Source organism: Sorex araneus, chromosome 1 (assembly GCF_027595985.1).
Source record: "Sorex araneus isolate mSorAra2 chromosome 1, mSorAra2.pri, whole genome shotgun sequence".
Lineage (NCBI taxonomy): Eukaryota > Metazoa > Chordata > Mammalia > Eulipotyphla > Soricidae > Sorex > Sorex araneus.
In genome coordinates, this window is record NC_073302.1 from 20,370,378 (window position 1) to 20,389,745 (window position 19,368).

Consider the following 19,368-nt stretch of genomic DNA (forward strand, 5'->3'; position numbering starts at 1 on the left):
CAGCCAGGCCGGCCTCGGGCTTCGCGGGAGTGACACACGACTGCCTGCTCAGAGGAGACGCTTTATTGACAACTTGGAGGAAAGAGCCACGAAGGTGCCACCGAGTCGCCAGGCTCTAAGCCTGTGCTGCTTCCTCGAGTTTCTTCTTCCTCTCCTCCTCGTGCTGCTGCTCCAGGGGCCCACACAGGCTCTGGGGGAGAGAGGGGTGGGGAGTGCGATGAAGGGGGTCCCCGACCCCGCCTGAGCCTTAGTTTGCTCACCCCGAAAGGACGCAAGTGCCTGGGCCGTGGCTCTGGGCAGAGCCTGTCTGGAGGAGGCAGCTGGACATTCAGTCCTTGGAAGCCCATCAGCATCACCACGTGACGCCCCAACTGCTGCCGTGTCCCCCATGCCACACCCTGGCTGCAGTCCCCAAGAGCACCACAGCCAAAGCCACAATCCCAGACGTGGCAACCAGGAAGACGATGGGGAAGGCAGGCGGCAGAGAGAAAGGGTGGGGTGCGGACCCTGGGAAAGATGAGATGCCCCCAGTGCTCACGGCCTGCCCAGCCCTCACCTGGGTTTCAGGCTCCCCACACCCCTCACCACTCTGCCTTTGCCAGGGCTGGAGTGGGGGAGGCTGTGCCTGTGGCCTGTCCAGGCGCCCCCTGCTGGTGGATGGGGTGAAGGCCTGCACACCTGGGACCCAATGCCCCAGCCTGGGTTTCCAAGCCCTTTCCCAGGGTCCCTGGAAGCTGGAGGTAGGGTGGGTGTCCCCCCAACTCCCTGGTGGTTCGGCAGTGTCACCTTCCTATGCTGAGAGCCACACAGTGTCACATCAAGACGCAAAACAGCACCGCCAGCCCTTGAGTTCTGGGAGTTGAAGTATTTTCCCACACAGGGTGAACGGAAGGTGCCACCCATGGATCTCAAGCCGGCTACAGAGACAACCCACGTGTCGGGCAACACAGGAGTGGGTCCGAAAGCCACAGCTCAGGGGTCGGAGGGAGAGGACAGCCGGGAGGGCGCCGCCTTCCAACCCCAGCTTCCCATGTGGTCCCTGAGCACCAGCAGGAGTGATCCCTGGGCACAGAACCAGGAGTCAGCCCTGAGCACTGCAAGGTGAAGATGAATCCAGAGAGCTGCAGCCAAGTGCGTGGGCCAGAGAGACCATCAGATTAGGAGACACAAGTCAGAGGGGCAAGGTCGAGTTGCAGATGACTTTGCACCTCTGGGAGCTGGAGAGGGAGGGAATCAGGGATGGCGGTATTGAGTACTGAGGATAAAAACTAGGTCTGGAATCACAGGACTGAGATTACGGGGGTGAGGGGTGCGGGGACAGGGAAGAGTGGGCAGCAAAAGGCAAACAGGAGGTGAGTGGGGAGATGGGTGAGGAATCTTGACGTTGGTCACAATCATGTTACTGCTTCTGGTGTTGACGTACAAAATTGCACACGTTTATAGATCAGTGCCATAGGCACTAACATGATTGTAACCATGTTACCTAAACACTAAAAATCATGATGTAAAAAGTAAAATATCTGAGAGAATATTTTGTTGTTGTTTGGGCCACACCTGGCGAGGCTCAGGGCTGACTCTGGGCCCTGCACGTGGGAATGACTTCTGGGGTTCCTTGGGGGGCCTATAGGATGCCGGGGTTGAACCCGGTGGGCTCTGTGCAAGGCAAACCCCCTCCCCACTGTGCTAAGCTCCACCCCCTGGGACAATACTAAGGAGATGATTTTATCAGCGATTCTGGGAGCAGATCAGGGCTGGGCGTTGGCGAAGGTTGGGCCACAGGGGAAGACCTTTTACTCAGGGCAGAAGACTGGGGTGGGGCCAGGGGGGACAAAATTCCCACGCGTGTCTCCCCCGATTTCTCCCGTCACGGTGGCCGTGCCGTCTTTCCTGCCGGTCTCTGCTCCTCCACCCAATGCCGGCTTCTCCCCACTCACACAGCTGCTCCTGACGGCCCGGTCACCCGACGAGAGGCCAGTGGTCCAGCCGAGTCAAGTAGCGCGCCCTCCCTGAGCCCCTGAGGCTGCCTCCTGCCCTCACCTTTGTCTCGTCGGTGGTGATGATTTCTGACACCTCCAAGCCCAGGCACTTGAGGGCCCCGTGGAACTCGCTCATCTGCTCAGGGGTCACTTGTGAAGTGTTGGCTACGGAAGGAGCAGGGGTTCTGGTGGGGTGGGGGCAGGGGGAACAGGGGAGGTCCCAGAGGGACAAAGGGGGCGGTCCTGAAAAAAAGGCCCCGGGGAGGGGGGCCGTGGTGGGGGTTCCTACCGTAGAGAGACAGCCCTATCTTCTCCTTGTCTTCTGGGTGGAAAGCAAACATGTAGATCGAGGGGTCCTTGGTGGGTACCACGTGGGAAAAGTACTTGACGCCATTATCTGAGGTCAGGAGGGGAGACAGACTCTGGGTGAGATGGGTGTCAGGGGGGCTGGGGTTCCCACATCACACACGGGGCAGCCTGGGCGCCTGGGGTGCGGAGCAGAGGTGGGGAGGCCAGGAGGCCGGGGGATGGTGGGAGGGTTGCCAATTCTTGTTCCTAGGAACACAGGGCACTTGTAATGGGTGAACCTTGAACTTCCGGCCAACAGCGCATGGAACCAGGGTCCTGCTCCCCTGTCACAGATGGGGGAAACGAGACCCCGAAAAGTGCCTTCGTGCGTCAGGCCGCCCTGTGCCTGGTTCCAGGAGCTGCCGTGGCCTGGGTCACCACACCATTGCCCTTCTTTTTTTTTTTCTTTTTGGGTCACACCCAGCAATGCTCAGGGGTTGCTCCTGTTCTGCACTCAGAATTACTCCTGGTGGTGCGTAGGGGATCATATGGGATGCTGGGAATTGAACCCGGGTCTGCCGGGTGCAAGGCAAACACCCTACCCACTCTGCTAACGGTCCAGCCCCAACCATTGCCATTCAGAGTGACCAGATGATAAAGAAAGGTCGAGAGTCAGGCAGACCTGCAGGCTGCCTTGGGTCTGCTGCCTCTTTCCAGCCTGTGTGACCTCAAGGGAGTACCTTGGCGTCTCTGGTTCTTGGTTTCCTCTTCGGGTCGCTGGAGGGTTGTTTGTGAGTATCAATGGGACCCCTTACAGACAGTCCAGGATTTGGAACACAGCGGGACTTGAGGTCGTGTCACAGCACTGTCCCCCTGTCCCCAGAGCCAGAGCCACCACACAACACCTTCCTTCCTGCCCCCTCCCCACACCCCTGGCCACCCCGGCCCTCTTCTAGGCGAGTCAGAGCCATGAAATCGGCACTCACCGATCATGGACAAGGTCCCGTTTTCCCGCTGGATGTCTATGTGGCTGACGTTGTAGGCGCACTTGTCCCCTCTGGCACCCGATAGACAGTGGCAGGGGGGCAGGAGAGTGGGCAGGAGAAGAGGGTGGTCACCGAGCAGTCATGGCAAGCCGGGGAGGAGCGAGGGGCTGGTGGGTGGGTGGATAGCAGAAGCAAGGGCAGGGGCGGCTTCTGGCTCTCACAGGGTTATGTATGCTCGGAAGTAGATGACGTTCTCCGTCTGGTTGTAGGTGTAGTACGAAACAGCCGAGGGGACCCTCTTGGCCCATTTAATATACTCGGGGTGTTGGAAGGCGGAGGCGACGAAGAACCACTTGCCACTGATCTGGAGGTGGGGGGAATGGGGCGTTGATTAAGGGGCTTCTTGTCCAGCTGGCAAATAGGGGACTCCAAGGGTAGAGTGAATCTGGAGGGGTTCGCTCTGAAGATCAGCCTTCACCGACACCCCTACCCAGAAAGCTCCTCTGGAGTCAATTTGGCCCCCATCCCAGCCCCCGGAAGGATCTTGCAAGGCATCAGACTTTGCAGGGAAACGGGCAGCACCCTGGCTCCAGGACCCAGGATGGGGCCCGAGCACAAGGCATGATGGGGGCAAAGCCCTGCAGCCAGGTCAACACTCACCATCTCCAGAGTAGCGTTGGTGAGGGGCGTCCCTGTCATGTTGGCGCACTCCGGGCTCTCGGCACCCACCAGAGGAAGGAGGCTGAGAACCGCGAGGGCCCAAAGCAGCGCCATGTCGGGATGCAGAGAAAGCCGGAGTCCCACGGAGTCCCAGGGAGCAAGTGACTGAAGGGTGCAGGGACCTTTGGAGTCCACTGCAGGGGCGGGGCTCTGATGCAATCCCAGGAGCCTCTGGGAAATGTCCACCGCTGCCTTCAGCTGTCCCCCCTGCGTACCCAGAGCCCAGATCCAAACTGGAAAATCTCCAGGAGCCCAAAGGCACAGCTACTGGGAGCCAAGGGGTGCAGACTGGAACGTTGTGATCCTAGTTAAGATGGATGTTTAGTTGTCACAGTTTTGCAAGAGGTGTTAGTATGTTGCAGATCTAAACTCCCCCAAAGGGAAGAACAATAAGATCTGAGACTTCCGGAAGCCTGAAATCTACTGAATTCAAGAAAATGTCCAGGATTGGGCTAGAACATAGAACAGTGGGGAGAGGGCGCTGGCTTGCCAAGCCTGTGTTGATTTCTGGCATTCCCTGTGGTCCAGCACTGCCAGGAGTCTTTCCTGTGCTTCTCTGATGTGACCCAAAAATCAAAAAGGGAATAGAAGGTCCAATGTGGAAGACCCACTGGCTCACGGATGTGTCCAGCCTTACTAGAGCTCATGGGGACCCATCTCCCTCGGGCTAGCCGTGGTCATCCACGCTTGCTCTGAGGAGCCAGTGGGAAGGAGGGAATTCTTGCTTGAAGGGAGAGTAGGGTTCTGGGGGTATATCAATCGGGAGCTATGAGGACGAGGACTTCCGGTCACCAGGAGCACATCCCCCCTCACTGGGCCAGGGATGCTGAACAGAAGAGTTTAACAGCGCTTCCGTGCCAGCAGTGCCCGCCTGCCAGACCCTGGCAGAAGAATTACAACACTCCCTGCCCACTCCTGTCTGTTTGCAGATCGATTATTGATTGCGCTATCTGAGGTTAACCATTTACTGATCACTCTTTATTTTAATCCTGCACAGATGCATCAAGACCTTTCTGCTCTGAGTTCAAAGGCTATGCCAGTCTGTTCGTGCTGTGCTGTCTGTCTCCCACACATGCTAAGATTTGTTTACCCACATGATCAGAGCTAGTGATGATGGCCACTCAATACCATTTTCGCAAACCACAACACCCAAAAGAAGAGAGAGAACAAAATGGAATACCCTGGCACAGAGGCAGAGTAGGGCGGGGGGGACGGGATTGGAGGGTGGGAGGGATACTGGGTTCATTGGTGGTGGAGAATGGACAGTGGTGGAGGGATGGGTTCTCTAACATTGTATGAGGGAAACACAAGCACGAAAATGGGTAAATTTGTAACTGTATCCTCACGGTGATTTATTAATTAAAAATATATGTAAATTAAATAAAAGGGGCCCACAGACCAGGGCATCTTTGTATATTGCTGTGCAGTACCGTGGCACCTTTGCTTCCCTGCTGTAGAACCATTCCAATAAGCAGGGGGACCACAAGAAGAGGGGGAGGTGTCAGAGGAAGGAAAGGAAGAAGCGAAGGAGTTAATTAGACTGTAATGTAGAGGAGAGTGAGAGAAAATCCCTCCCTCCCCTGATTCGTCCTCACAATCAGTGTCCAAAGAGAGGCCAAAGATAAGTACTAAGTTAAGAAAACTTATCCCGAGTGCAGAATACAACTTAATGGAAAAGTCTGGTAGACAGGAGGGTTGGTGTTTTCGTAACATCAAAACAGCACCGGCCTCATCTGGGTAATTTTATTTGGCGGAGGAAAAATACAAGGATAAGGCAGAGCCACCTAATCCTTCCACCTGAAAGGCCAATGTTGCAACATATGTTGCAGTAAGGTTTGGTTAGACAGTCTGACAATCTCTCCAAATTTGGACCTTTTGAGGTGTAATTCTATTCTCCCATATTATTTGTCCCCAAATTCCCAAGGAACCTGACATTGAATTTTGTCCTGTGCAATTTTTAAACTCCATGACTCTTGTTCATAAGTTACAGCTTCATAAACTTTTCACAAATTTATATGAGGTGGAGCAGTAATAAGAATATCATCCATGGACCACTAATGGTACGAGGTACGAGCTTGCAGCAACGGGACGCTCAGATGATCTCGAGATGGGGGCGGTACTGGCCCCCCCACCCCCTGCTCTCCACCAAGATGTAACCCCGGCAGGCACATGTGTGCGGCCTCTCTGCTGCTGAACGAGCATGATGCCAGAGGCCATCTAAACTACTTTTGGTACCAGCAGCTTCTTGCAGAAATGTCTCTAGACTGGGAACTAAGGCGTGGCCCCATGCCACCCCAGGAGGGGAAAGGTTATTCTCTCTCCCCTTTTCTTTGCCGGGGGCACGGCTTGGCAACTGCCATCTGATGAGGACCACTAATGGTAGGTACAAGCTTGCAAGGATGCAATTTCTGTCAGAAATTTCCCTGGACTTAGTTACTAAAATACTAAAATACAGAAATCTAAAACCGCAATAGCGGCCGTGCAACCTCATATCTCTTCATTCTCAGCAATGGAAAAAAAATTATCAAATGCTTCATTTTCAGCAGGCCTGATTCTGGGGGGGAAACTCCAAACAATAATAGGGAGTTTTTTGTTGAAATATTGAATGTAACCAAAGTAAAGAGAGAGTAAAGTGAAATGTATCAGCTACCCAAGTGGCGGGGTGGTATTGGGAATGGGAGGTATACTGGATTTTTTTTTTGTTTTTTTTTTGTGGTGGAATATGAGCACTGGTGAAGGGATGGTTGTTCGAGCATTGTATAACTGAGACTTAAGCCTGAAAGCTTTGTAACTTTCCTCGTGGTTATTCAATAAAAACAAAAAAATAGCTCTCTCTGCAGCTGCATGAGCGTGAATCCAGACCCAGCAGAACCTCTCTCAGCATGGGCAACTCCTCGCAGAATGTCTCCAGCCTGAGAACTAAGTTTCGGCCCCGTGCCCGCCCAGGAGGGGAAAGGTATTTCTCTCTCTCTCTCTCTCTCTCTCTCTCTCTCTCTCTCTCTCTCTCTCTCTCTCTCTCTCTCTCTCTCTCTCTCTCTCGCCTCTTTCTCTCTGGGGATGAAGGGCGCGGTGGCCGCCATATTATGACGACCACAGATTGGGTTTTCAAGCCTGCAGTGATCCAATATCTGGAAGAAATCTCCCTGGACATAGTTGTTAAAGTACAGAAATTCAAAACATTTGTCTGCACAGTAGGTCTGAATCTAGTGGGGTCATCCTAACAACAATAGTGAGGTTTGTGTTGAAATATTGAATGTAACCAAAGTAAACAGAAAGTAAAATGAAACTTATCAGTTACAAGGCAGGGGTGGGGAGGCAGGATGGGAGGTGTACTGTGTGTGTGTTTTTTTTTTTTTGGTGGTGGTATATGGGCACTGGTGAAGGTATGGTTGTTTCAGCATTGTATAACTGAGACCTAAGCCTGAAAGCATTGTAATCTTCCACATGGTGATTTAATAAAATAAAATTTTTATTTAAAAAAAAATGTTCCCAGTCCGTGAAACCCATCAAGCATGATGGTCACTAAGCATAAAGTCACCAGTACACTTCAATCCCCATGATGACAAAAATAATTAAAAAAAAAAAAGAATATCATCCATGTAGAGAATAATTTTGACTTTATGGTACTGTGCCTTAATTATATCCAATTATTGATTAACAAAATATTGACACATTGTGGAACTATTCATCATCCCTTGAGGCGAAACAGTCCAGTGATATCTTTTAGCAGGAGTTTCACTCTTTAAGGAAGGCACAGTAAAGGCGAATTTTTCTCTATCCTCTTCTCTCAAAGGGATGGTATAGAAACAATCCTTTAGATCAATTATAATAATATTCCATTGTTTTGGAATAGTGGCAAAATTAGGTAGGCCCTTTTGCAAAGGGCCCTTGGTTCCATGCAGTCATTAACTTTTCTTAAATCACTTAACATTCGCCATTTACCAGTCCTTTTCTTGATAACAAACACTGGTGAATTCCAGGGACTGGACCTGAAAACAATATGTCCCAATTCAAACTGTTCTGTAACTAATTCATTTAAAGCCTTAAGATTTTCTTTGGTTAAGGGCCACTGCTCAACCCAAATAGGCTGAACCTTTTTCCAGACTATTGGGAGAGCTGTTCTTCGAGCAGCGGCCCAAATTAAAAAGGCGATTGCTGAGACACCTCTTTTTCTTTAATATATTTCACACCAAGTTTTTGCAACAAATCTCATTCCCATAGGGTGATAGCTATTGGAGCAATATATGGCTGGATGACTGCCGTGTCTCCATCAGGATCACTACAATGACGAGGTTGCACACTCTGTTGAACATCAGTGACCACACCCATACCAGAAAAAGTAACGTCCACACAATTCTTTTGCCAAACCATAGGCCAATAATGAGAGGTGACAACAGTAACATCAGCACCTGAATCTAACACACACTCCAGTTTTGTTCCATCCTCAAAGGTCATAACCAAAGTAGGCTCATCATCATTAATCTTTTTGGCCCAAAATATATTTGCATTAGTGCTTCCAAAATCACCTTTTCATTTCATACCTGTATTTTTTCCTAGTATACATGGAAGCAAAAGCACTTGAGCAATACGTTCCCCTTTTAATATTCTAATATCCGATTGAAAAGTGACTATAATTGAGATTTCATTCACAAAATCGCTGTCAATAAGTCCCACTTTTACATTAACACCTCGCAGAGTCATATTACTTCTCCCTAAAATCAATCCTGCTGTTCCTTTTGGAAGGGGGCCATGAACATTAGTTGAAATTTTGTAAATTTTATTAGGAGTCAGAAACAAATCCTGAAATATCAGCAGCTACACTTCCCTCTGTTGCTCTCACAAGGTCCATATCAGACAGTTTCTTACTAATGCTCTTGGGTTTATTGATTATTATGCTAGGGGATGAAAGACTCTTTAATTTAATTTGAGGTGTTTTTGAAGATTTCCCGTATTGTTGAAGGGGCCCCGGGTCGAGCCCCGACTCCCGTTTCCCAACGGCTTATTAGCTTTTCTAAATTTTTCTGTTTTGTAATGGCATTTATTGGCTGTTGGCATACAACATCCCATAATCTCAGGCCTAGCGAGGCTTGGCTGTAAACATGGTTTTTCCGTTACTGTTACTTTAACGACTACACCTCCGTGGTGTAGCTGACTTTGATACTGTTTCCATTGACTAAGTTAATTTGCATATTCTGCCTATGTGGCTGAATATCATTGGTTAGTACATCAAGCTAGTTAATAAAAGGGGGCTGAACAGACTGCTCTCCACAAAAACCTCTGGGGACAGTTATGTGATCCTCCCAAAAAATGTATATTTCTTACACGTGCATGTCTTAAATGCCTCGGACTGTCAAGTTAAACCTTACTGCAACATTATTGCAACAATTGGCCCAATGCTTCCCTTCCTACATCGTCTACAGACGCCTGGTTCTTTTCTGATCCCAGAGCTAATACTAGTACAATTTTGCCTGAGATGTCCCAAAGCTCCACAGCCGTAACATTTTACCTTGTTTACTCTTTTAAAAGCAGCGGCTATTATTTGCGCCTGATGGGTTGCTGTTCCCACTTCCCTACATACTTTAATAAAATCATCCAGGGAGTTTTTTCCCATTAGTTTAGCAGTTTGAATTGCCTTTTGGTAATCTGCTGTAGCATTTTCACCCCTAAAGTTAGCGTAAGCATTTCACGAAGGCCTTCATCAGGTATAGCCTTTTCAAGAGAGTCTTGGAGTCTGGCAATAAAATCTGTATAAAGTTCATTTACTTCCTGAAAGATTTTTGTGAATGACATAGTACGTTTTGCAGAGGTCTCAAGATAACGCCACGCCTTTAGACAGGTCTTATTAACAGCTTCTAAAATGTTTGCCTGTAAACGGACTCGTTCTTCCGCTAAAGCCCACTTGCCAGTGCCTAAAATCTGGTTCACAGTGTTATCAACTTGTTTTGGTGTTTTTTTTTTTTTTTTTTTTTTTTTGCTTTTTGGGTCACACCCGGTGATGCACAGGGGTCACTCCTGGCTCATGCACTCAGGAATCACCCTTGGCGGTGCTCAGGGGACCATATGGGATGCTGGGATTCGAACCCGGGTCGGCCGCGTGCAAGGCAAACGCCCTACCCGCTGTGCTATCACTCCAGCCCCTGTTTTGGTGTTTTAATTCTAGCAAATGTCTCAGCCTCTTCTCTCCACCAAGATTTAAATTGTACGTATTGAGAATTTTCTAACACTGCCTTTGCAAGAGTTTGCCAATCAAGGGGAATTACAGTATTAGCTTCTGCAAAATTTTCAAGAAGGGCTAGCACATAGTTAGAAGTAACACCGTAGGTGGTCACAGCTTGCTTCAGCGAGGAAAGAAACTTAAAAGGAACAGGCTCATATTCCCCTGCCTGTCTTCTTCCTTGCACATCAGGATTCCAAAAGACTGGAAAAGCCATAAACTGAGCAGGCTGTTGGTTCAATTTTGCTTTATATAAAGGAGCTTCATATTTTTGCATCAGAGAATGCAACTCAGGAGTAAACTTAAAACTGCAACACAGAGATTCCTCTTCCCTATTCTTCTATAAGAGAGGGGAAAGAACTGTCAAAGGGTCAGGATCAGTGACACCCTGTACAGCAGGCATTATCCTTCTTTCAGAAGGACGGTGCATCTCAAGATACTTCATTTGACTAATTAATTTATATAACTTTTTATTAACTTTTCTCAATTCTTCGGTGCTGACAACCTGTTTTGAAGCCGAATTCTCTGTGTCTGACTCGAAGCTGTCAGACTCAGACCGTGCAGGTGAATCATCAATTTGATATGAATCACCAGATAATATAGATGCTGTTGGCTTAGCACAAAATTTAGGCTGAATCAAAGATTCTTCCCCACTCTTCTCCTCTAACACAGGAGTTTCTCTGTAAGTTGCCTTGAAAACTTGTGCATGATGCAACTTTTCCCCTACTTTTCCCCATAGTTTTAAATCAAATTGCCCTCTATTTTTTTGCTTAAACCAATGACAATACTTTTCTACCCTCTCAGGGAGGCGTAGCTTTATCTGTTCCTTTAAAGGCAGACCAGCTGCTTTTGTTAGAGAGTTCAGGGTGTCAACATAGGCATCCTGCTGTGATATTACAGAATTACCCATTGCCCCTTTACCCTTTTCTTCCTTTGTTCATTCTTTACTTCATTCTCCTTTTCTTTATCCCATTCTTTCTTTCTTACTATCTTTCTTTATTTTTTCTTTTTCTTCTTCCTTCCTTTCTTTCTATCTGTATTTCCTTATTCTCTTTCTTTCTCTTTTTCTTCTTCCTTCCTTTCTTTCTATTTCTTTTCTTTCTTTCTTTCTTTCTTTCTTTCTTGTTTTCTTTCTTTCTCTCTTCCTTCCTTTCTATATTTCTTCTTTCTCCCTTTCTTTTTCTTCTATATTTCTTCATTATATATAACGTATATATAATATATATAATGAAGAAATATAGATTTATTATATCTATATAATATCTAGATTTCTATATTCCCTTTCTTTCTTTCTTCTTCCTTCCTTTCCTTCTGTTTCTTTACTTCCTTTCTTTCTATCTATATTTCTTCTTTCTCCCTTTCTTTTTTTCCTCTTCCTATCTATATTTCTTTATTCCGTTCCTTTCTCTTTTTCTTCTTATTCCTTCCTTTCCTTCTATTTCTTTACTTCCTATCATTCTTTTTTTCTTTCTATCTTTCTATAGGGGCTACCCCAGCAGCCTGTCAGACAGTGCTCCACGCCTTCCCGCAGGGACACTCAGGGGAGTGAGAGCTGAGAGCTGGGCTCTGTCCTGGTCCCTTCCCCTCCCCCAGCCCTCGGTTCTGTCTGGGGGCCCTTTAGGATGGTCTGTGACTGAGCTGTGAGGTTGGGGGGTGGCAAAGGGGGACTGTATTCCTTGCCTACCAGCGGCACACTGGTTTGGTAGACAGACAGACAGACAGGTTCAACCAGGAGCAGGGGATGAACTGACCTAACCAAGGTGATGTTAGGGGGAGCCCAGAGAGAAAGGCATAGGTGGGGGAGGGTGAAAAGGATCCAGGCCTGGGTGTTGCTTAGGCTTCCTGTGGTCAGGGGAAGGATGGGAGTAAAGGCAGAATTAAAATTTTTAAGTGGAAGGGCTGGAGCATTAGCACAGCGGGGAGGGCATTTGCCTTCCACGCGACTGACCCAGGTTCGATTCCCAGCATCCCATATGGTCCCCCGAGCACCACCAGGAATAATTCCTGAGTGCAAAGGCAGGAGTAACCCCTGTGCATTTCCAGATGTGACCAAAAAGCAAAAGAAAATAAATTTAAAAATTTTAAAGTGGGGAGAGAGAGGGGTGTGGGAAAGGATGTGAGAGGGGAGAGGGTGAGAGAGAGGGAGAGAAGGTGAGAGAGAGGGAGAGAGGAAGGGGAAACAGAGAGAAAGGACAGCCCCAGCCAGGTCCTCCTTGGTGCCGTGGGAGATGCCCCCACAGCCCCTGAGTAAGTGACCGCTGGCCAGGATGGCAGAGTCTGTCGGGGGTTGCAGGGGGCTGGTGCCCGGGGCTCAAGCAAGGCCCTTCCCACTGCCGTCGCTCTAGTGCCCTCCGTGAAGTTTCTCCTCCTGGACTCCTGCCTCTTCTGGCCTTGATCTTCGCTTCAGAAAAGCACACACAGAAGAACACACGCACGCATGCACACACACAGATGCACACACATGCATGCATTACACATGCACACATAAATGCACACATGCACACACAGATGCATGCATGCATGCACATGCACAGAATGCACACATGGATGCAGGCATGCACATACACATGCACACATATGTATGCATAAATGTACATACAAGCATGCATGCACAAGAACACTCAGATGCACACACACATGCACACACACACACACCTCTTTTCCCCAGCTCCTCCCCTCAGAGCCACTCCTCTGCTTTCTTCTCCTTCAGCCCATCCTCCTGACCACCCCGGGGAATGACGTCATGGGGCCAGAGTGACAGTCCAGTGGCCATAGGGCGCTTGCTTGCATGAGGTCACTTGGGTTCGATCCCCAGCACCCCTAAGGTACTGAGCCCTCTGGGAGTGATGCCTGAGCACGGAGCCCAGAATAAGCCCAGAACACTGCCTGGAGTGGCTCCAAATATAAAGAAAAGAATAAAGGGAGACACGGAGTGCCGCGTGCAGCCTGAGGGAAACCGTTTCTAGTGTGGGGGGAGCCTCGGACCCAGCCCCTTCTCGGGGCAAGAGGCCTTTCCGTGCTTGACACGTTCTGCGGGTGTCAGGAGAAGAAGAGGGACCCCAAGGGGCAGCCCCAGCCTCGGCCCCCGGGCACAGAAAGATCCCGGCTCTGGGCAGCGCTGATGCCCTGGGAGAGGGACAAGGGGTGATGGGGGCCTCAGGGGGGTCGGAAGAGGCCTTGGGGTGGCCCCCAGGTCTGGTCGTGGGAACCGTCCTGCTGTCCTGGAGGTGAGGATCCCTCTCCCATTTGGCCCCGGTGGGGCATCAGGACGCTTCACGGAGAGACGGTGCCCGGGGCTGAGGCCCGAGTGCTCCCTGGCTCCCCCCGTCGTCCCCGGCCCCGGCAGATGCCACGATGCTCAGAGCACCCACCCCAGGCCCCTCCCCATCGCCCTGCAGCCTGGGGGCCAGATTCACATGGCACACAGGATTCGCACCCACTCCTCTGAGTGACCTGCCTCTGGGCTCTGACACGAGAGCCGGCCCAGATCCCGCCCAGCAGGACAGAGGGCATCACCAAGTCCCTCTGGCTTCTCCGCTGGCTTAGATGCCTCTTCCAGGAAGCCTTCCCAGACTCCCCTGCCACAGAAGAAGGGACTGTTTCCCACCCCACAGGACAGGGTGCATCCTGGATCCATCCCAGCCCAGGGGCTGGGCCTCCCCAGCCTCGTCCATCTGGCGGCCAGCGAGGGCTCAGCTCAGCCAGGCCGGCCTCGGGCTTCGCGGGAGTGACACACGACTGCCTGCTCAGAGGAGACGCTTTATTGACAACTTGGAGGAAAGAGCCACGAAGGTGCCACCGAGTCGCCAGGCTCTAAGCCTGTGCTGCTTCCTCGAGTTTCTTCTTCCTCTCCTCCTCGTGCTGCTGCTCCAGGGGCCCACACAGGCTCTGGGGGAGAGAGGGGTGGGGAGTGCGATGAAGGGGGTCCCTCACCCCGCCTGAGACTTAGTTTACTGATCCCCTAGAGGACGCAAGGGCCTGGGCTGTGGCTCTGGCCAGAGACTGCCTGGCAGGGGGCAGCTGGACATTCAGTCCTTGGAAGCCCATCAGCATCACCAAGTGACGCCCCTAACTGCTGCCGTGGCCCCCATGCCACGCCCTGGCTGCAGCCCCCAAGAGCACCACAGCCAAAGCTACAATCCCAATGTGGCAACCAGGAAGACGATGGGGAAGGCAGGTGGCAGAGAGAAAGTGTGGGGTGCGGACCCTGGGAAAGATGAGATGCCCCCAGTGCTCACGGCCTGCCCAGCCCTCACCTGGGTCTCCAAGCTCCCCACACCCCTCACCACTCTGCCCCTGCCAGGGCTGGGAGTGGGGTCAGCTGTGCCTGTGGCCTGTCCAGACGCCCCCTGCTGGTGGATGGGGTGAAGGCCTGCAGACCTGGGACCCAATGCCCCAGCCTGGGTTCCCAAGCCCTTTCCCAGGATCCCTGGAAGCTGGAGGTAGGGTGGGTGTCCTCCCACTCCCTGGTGGTTCGGCAGTGTGACCTTCCTGTGCTGAGAGCCACATCAGATGCAAAACAGCACCGCCAGCCCTTGAGCTCTGGGAGTTGAAGTATTTTCCCACAGGGGGTGAGTAGATGGTGCCGCGCGGGGATCTCAGGTGCAGGAGAAGAGGCTAAGCCGGCTACGGAGACAACCCACGTGTCGGGCAACACAGGAGAGGGTCAGAAGCCATGGCCCAAGGGCCGGAGGAGAGGACGGCTGGGAGTGCGCCTGCCTTCCATCCCCAGCACCCCATGTGGTCCCTGAGCACCAGCAGGAGTGATCCCTGGGCACAGAACCAGGAGTCAGCCCTGAGCACTGCAAGGTGAAGAGGAACCCAGAGAGTTGGCAGCCATGTGCGTGGGCCAGAGAGACCATCAGATTAGGAGACACAAGTCAGAGGGGGAAGGTTGAGTTGCAGATGACTTTGCACCTCTGGGAGCTGGAGAGGGAGGGAACCAGGGATGGCGGTATTGAGTACTGAGGATAAACACTAGGTCTGGAATCACAGGACTGAGATTTGGGGTGTGGGGCCGGGGACAGGGAAGAGTGGGCAGCAAAAGGCAAACAGGAGGTGAGTGGGGGGATGGGTGAGGAATCTTGACGTTGGTCACAATCATGTTACTGCTTCTGGTGTTGACGTACGAAATAGCACACGTTTATAGGTCAGTGCCGTAGGCACTAACATGATTGTACCATGTTACCTCAACTCTAAAATTCCTGATGTAAAAAATAAAATATCTGAGAGAATATTTTGTTGTTGTTTGGGCCACACCTGGCGAGGCTCTGGGCTGACTCTGGACTTTGCACATGGGAATGACTTCTGGGGTAGCTTGGGGGACCTTATAGGATGCTGGGGGTTGAACCCAGGTGGGCTCTGTGCAAGGCAAACGCCCTCCCTGCTGTGCTAAGCTCCAACCCCAGGGACAATACTAAGGAGATGATTTCATCAGCGATTCTGGGAGCAGCACAGGGCTGGGCCTTGGCGAAGGTTGGGCGACAGGGGAAGACCTTTTACTCAGGGCAGAAGACTGGGGTGTGGCCAGGGGGGACAAAATTCCCACGCGTGTCTCCCCCGATTCCTCCCGTCACGGTGGCCGTGCCGTCTTTCCTGCCGGTCTCTGCTCTTCCACCCAATGCCGGCTTCTCCCCACTCCCACAGCTGCTCCTGACGGCCCGGTCACCCGACGAGAGGCCAGTGGTCCAGCCGAGTCCAGCAGCGCGCCCTCCCTGGGCCCCTGAGGCTGCCTCCTGCCCTCACCTTTGTCTCGTCAGTGGTGATGATTTCTGACACCTCCAAGCCCAGGCACTTGAGGGCCCCGTGGAACTCGCTCATCTGCTCAGGGGTCACTTGTGAAGTGTTGGCTACGGAAGGAGCAGGGGTTCTGGTGGGGTGGGGGCAGGGGGAACAGGGGAGGTCCCAGAGGGACAAAGGGGGCGGTCCTGAAAAAAAGGCCCCGGGGAGGGGGGCCGTGGTGGGGGTTCCTACCGTAGAGAGACAGCCCTATCTTCTCCTTGTCTTCTGGGTGGGAAGCAAACATGTAGATCGAGGGGTCCTTGGTGGGTACCACGTGGGAAAAGTGCTTGACGCCATTATCTGAGGTCAGGAGGGGAGACAGACTCTGGGTGAGATGGGTGTCAGGGGGGCTGGGGTTCCCACATCACACACGGGGCAGCCTGAGCCCCTGGGGTGCGGAGCAGAGGTGGGGAGGCCAGGAGGCCAGGGGAGGGGGGGAGGGTTGCCAATTCGTGTTCCCAGGAACACAGGGCACTTGTAATGGGTGAACCTTGAACTTCCTGCCAACAGCGCATGGAACCAGGGTCCTGCTCCCCTGTCACAGATGGGGGAAGCGAGACCCCGAAAAGTGCCTTCGCGCGTCAGGCCACCCTGTGCCTGGTTCCAGGAGCTGCCGTGGCCTGGGTCACCACAACACTGCCCTTCTTTTTTTTTTTCTTTTTGGGTCACACCCAGCAATGCTCTGGGGTTGCTCCTGTTCTGCACTCAGAATTACTCCTGGTGGTGAGTAGGAGATCATATGGGATGCTGGGAATTGAACCCGGGTCTGCCGGGTGCAAGGCAAACGCCCTACCCGCTCTGCTAACGCTCCAGCCCCAACCATTGCCCTTCAGAGTGACCAGATGATAAAGGAAGGTGGAGAGTCAGGCAGACCTGCAGCCTGCCTTGGGTCTGCTGCCTCTTTCCAGCCTGTGTGACCTTAAGGGAGTACCTTGGCCTCTCTGGTTCTTGGTTTCCTCTTCGGGTCGCTGGAGGGTTGTTTGTGAGTATCAATGGGACCCCTTATAGACAGTCCAGGATTTGGAACACAGCGGGACTTGAGGTTGTGTCACAGCACCGTCCCCCTGTCCCCAGAGCCAGAGCCACCCCACAACACCTTCCTTCCTGCCCCCTCCCCACACCCCCGGCCACCCCGGCCCTCTTCTAGGCGAGTCAGACCCATGAACGCGGCACTCACTGATCACGGACAAGGTCCCGTTTTCCCGCTGGATGTCTATGTGGCTGGCGTTGTAGACGCACTTGTCCCCTCTGGCACCCGATAGACAGTGGCAGGGGGGCAGGAGAGTGGGCAGGAGAAGAGGGTGGTCACCGAGCAGTCATGGCAAGCCTGGGGGGAGCGAGGGGCTGGTGGGCGGGCAGCAGAAGCAAGGGCAGGGGCGGCTTCTGGCTCTCACTGGGTTATGTATGCTCGGAAGTAGACGACGTTCTCCGTCTGGTTGTAGGTGTAGTACGAAACAATCGAGGGGACCATCTTGGCCCACTGATTATACTCGGGGTGGCGGAAGGCGGAGGCGATGAAGAACCACTTGCCACTGAGCTGGAGGTGGGGGGAATGGGGCATTGATTAAGGGGCTTCTTGTCCAGCTGGCAAATAGGGGACTCCAAGGGTAGAGTGAATCTGGAGGGGTTCGCTCTGAAGATCAGCCTTCACCGACACCCCTACCCAGAAAGCCCCTCTGGAGTCAATTTGGCCCCCATCCCAGCCCCCGGAAGGATCTTGCAAGGCATCAGACTTTGCAGGGAAACGGGCAGCACCCTGGCTCCAGGACCCAGGATGGGGCCTGAGCACAAGGCATGATGGGGGCAAAGCCCTGCAGCCAGGTCAACACTCACCATCTCCAGAGTAGCGTTGGTGAGGGGCGTCCCTGTCATGTTGGCACACTCCGGGCTCTCGGCGCCCACCAGAGGAAGGAGGCTGAGAACCGCGAGGGCCCAAAGCAGCGCCATGTCGGGATGCAGAGGAAGCCGGAGTCCCACGGAGTCCCAGGGAGCAAGTGACTGAAGGGTGCAGGGACCTTTGTAGTCCACTGTAGGGGCGGGGCTCTGATGCAATCCCAGGAGCCTCTGGGAAATGTCCACCGCTGCCTTCAGCTGTCCCCCCTGCGTACCCAGAGCCCATATCCAAACTGGAAAATCTCCAGGAGCCCAAAGGCACAGCTACTGGGAGCCAAGGGGTGCAGACCGGAACGTTGTGATCCTAGTTAAGATGGATGTTTAGTTGTCACAGTTTTTTAAGAGGAGTTAGTATGTTGCAGATCTAAACTCCCCCAAAGGGAAGAACAATAAGATCTGAGACTTCCAGAAGCCTGAAATCTACTGAAGTCAAGAAAATGTCCACGATTGGGCTAGAACATAGAACAGTGGGGAGAGGGCGCTGGCTTGCCAAGCCTGTGTTGATTTCTGGCATTCCCTGTGGTCCAGCACTGCCAGGAGTCTTTCCTGTGCTTCTCTGATGTGACCCAAAAATCAAAAAGGGAATAGAAGGTCCAATGTGGAAGACCCACTGGCTCACGGATGTGTCCAGCCTTACTAGAGCTCATGGGGACCCATCTCCCTCGGGCTAGCTGTGGTCATCCACGCTTGCTCTGAGGAGCCAGTGGGAAGGAGGGAATTCTTGCTTGAAGGGAGAGTAGGGTTCTGGGGGTATATCAATCGGGAGCTATGAGGACGAGGACTTCCGGTCACCAGGAGCACATCCCCCCTCACTGGGCCAGGGATGCTGAACAGAATTGTTTAACAGTGCTTCCGTGCCAGCAGTGCCCGCCTGCCAGACCCTGGCAGAAGAATTACAACACTCCCTGCCCACTCCTGTCTGTTTGCAGATCGATTATTGATTGCGCTATCTGAGGTTAACCATTTACTGATCACTCTTTATTTTAATCCTGCACAGATGCATCAAGACCTTTCTGCTCTGAGTTCAAAGGCTATGCCAGTCTGTTCGTGCTGTGCTGTCTGTCTCCCACACATGCTAAGATTTGTTTACCCACATGATCAGAGCTAGTGATGATGGCCACTCAATACCATTTTCGCAAACCACAACACCCAAAAGAAGAGAGAGAACAAAATGGAATACCCTGGCACAGAGGCAGAGTAGGGCGGGGGGGACGGGATTGGAGGGTGGGAGGGATACTGGGTTCATTGGTGGTGGAGAATGGACAGTGGTGGAGGGATGGGTTCTCTAACATTGTATGAGGGAAACACAAGCACGAAAATGGGTAAATTTGTAACTGTATCCTCACGGTGATTCATTAATTAAAAATATATGTTAATTAAAAAAAGGGGCCCACAGACCAGGGCATCTTTGTATATTGCTGTGCAGTACCGTGGCACCTTCGCTTCCCTGCTGTAGAACCATTCCAATAAGCAGGGGGACCACAAGAAGAGGGGGAGGTGTCAGAGGAAG

General features: G+C 52.1%; 1 protein-coding gene across 2 annotated transcripts; it reads right to left on the reverse strand.

Moving 5' to 3' along the window:
* Window positions 1-48: 48 nt before the first annotated feature.
* LOC129398764 (alpha-1-acid glycoprotein-like) lies at window positions 49-17,956 on the reverse strand. Of its 2 annotated transcripts, none has more exons than XM_055119587.1 (6): window positions 17,799-17,956; window positions 17,360-17,502; window positions 17,143-17,213; window positions 2,266-2,373; window positions 2,038-2,141; window positions 49-190 (listed from the first exon to the last, which is right to left on the reverse strand). In XM_055119587.1, the coding sequence occupies exons 1-6, from the start codon at window positions 17,910-17,912 to the stop codon at window positions 116-118; spliced, it is 615 nt and encodes a 204-aa protein (XP_054975562.1). In that variant the 5' UTR covers window positions 17,913-17,956; the 3' UTR covers window positions 49-115. The 2 variants fall into 2 exon arrangements, with proteins under 2 accessions (XP_054975562.1, XP_054975568.1); XM_055119593.1 differs by lacking the exons at window positions 49-190; window positions 2,038-2,141; window positions 2,266-2,373 and adding exons at window positions 13,931-14,072; window positions 15,930-16,033; window positions 16,158-16,265.
* Window positions 17,957-19,368: the final 1,412 nt, after the last annotated feature.

Coding starts and splice junctions, on each gene's coding strand:
- LOC129398764 (XM_055119587.1), bottom strand. CDS start 17,912: ATGGCGCTGCTTTGGGCCCTCGCGGTTCTCAGCCTCCTTCCTCTGGTG. Junction 17,503..17,798: donor CCAACGCTACTCTGGAGATG/GTGAGTGTTGAC, acceptor CCCCACCTCCAG/CTCAGTGGCAAGTGGTTCTT. Junction 2,142..2,265: donor GATAGGGCTGTCTCTCTACG/GTAGGAACCCCC, acceptor CTCCTTCCGTAG/CCAACACTTCACAAGTGACC.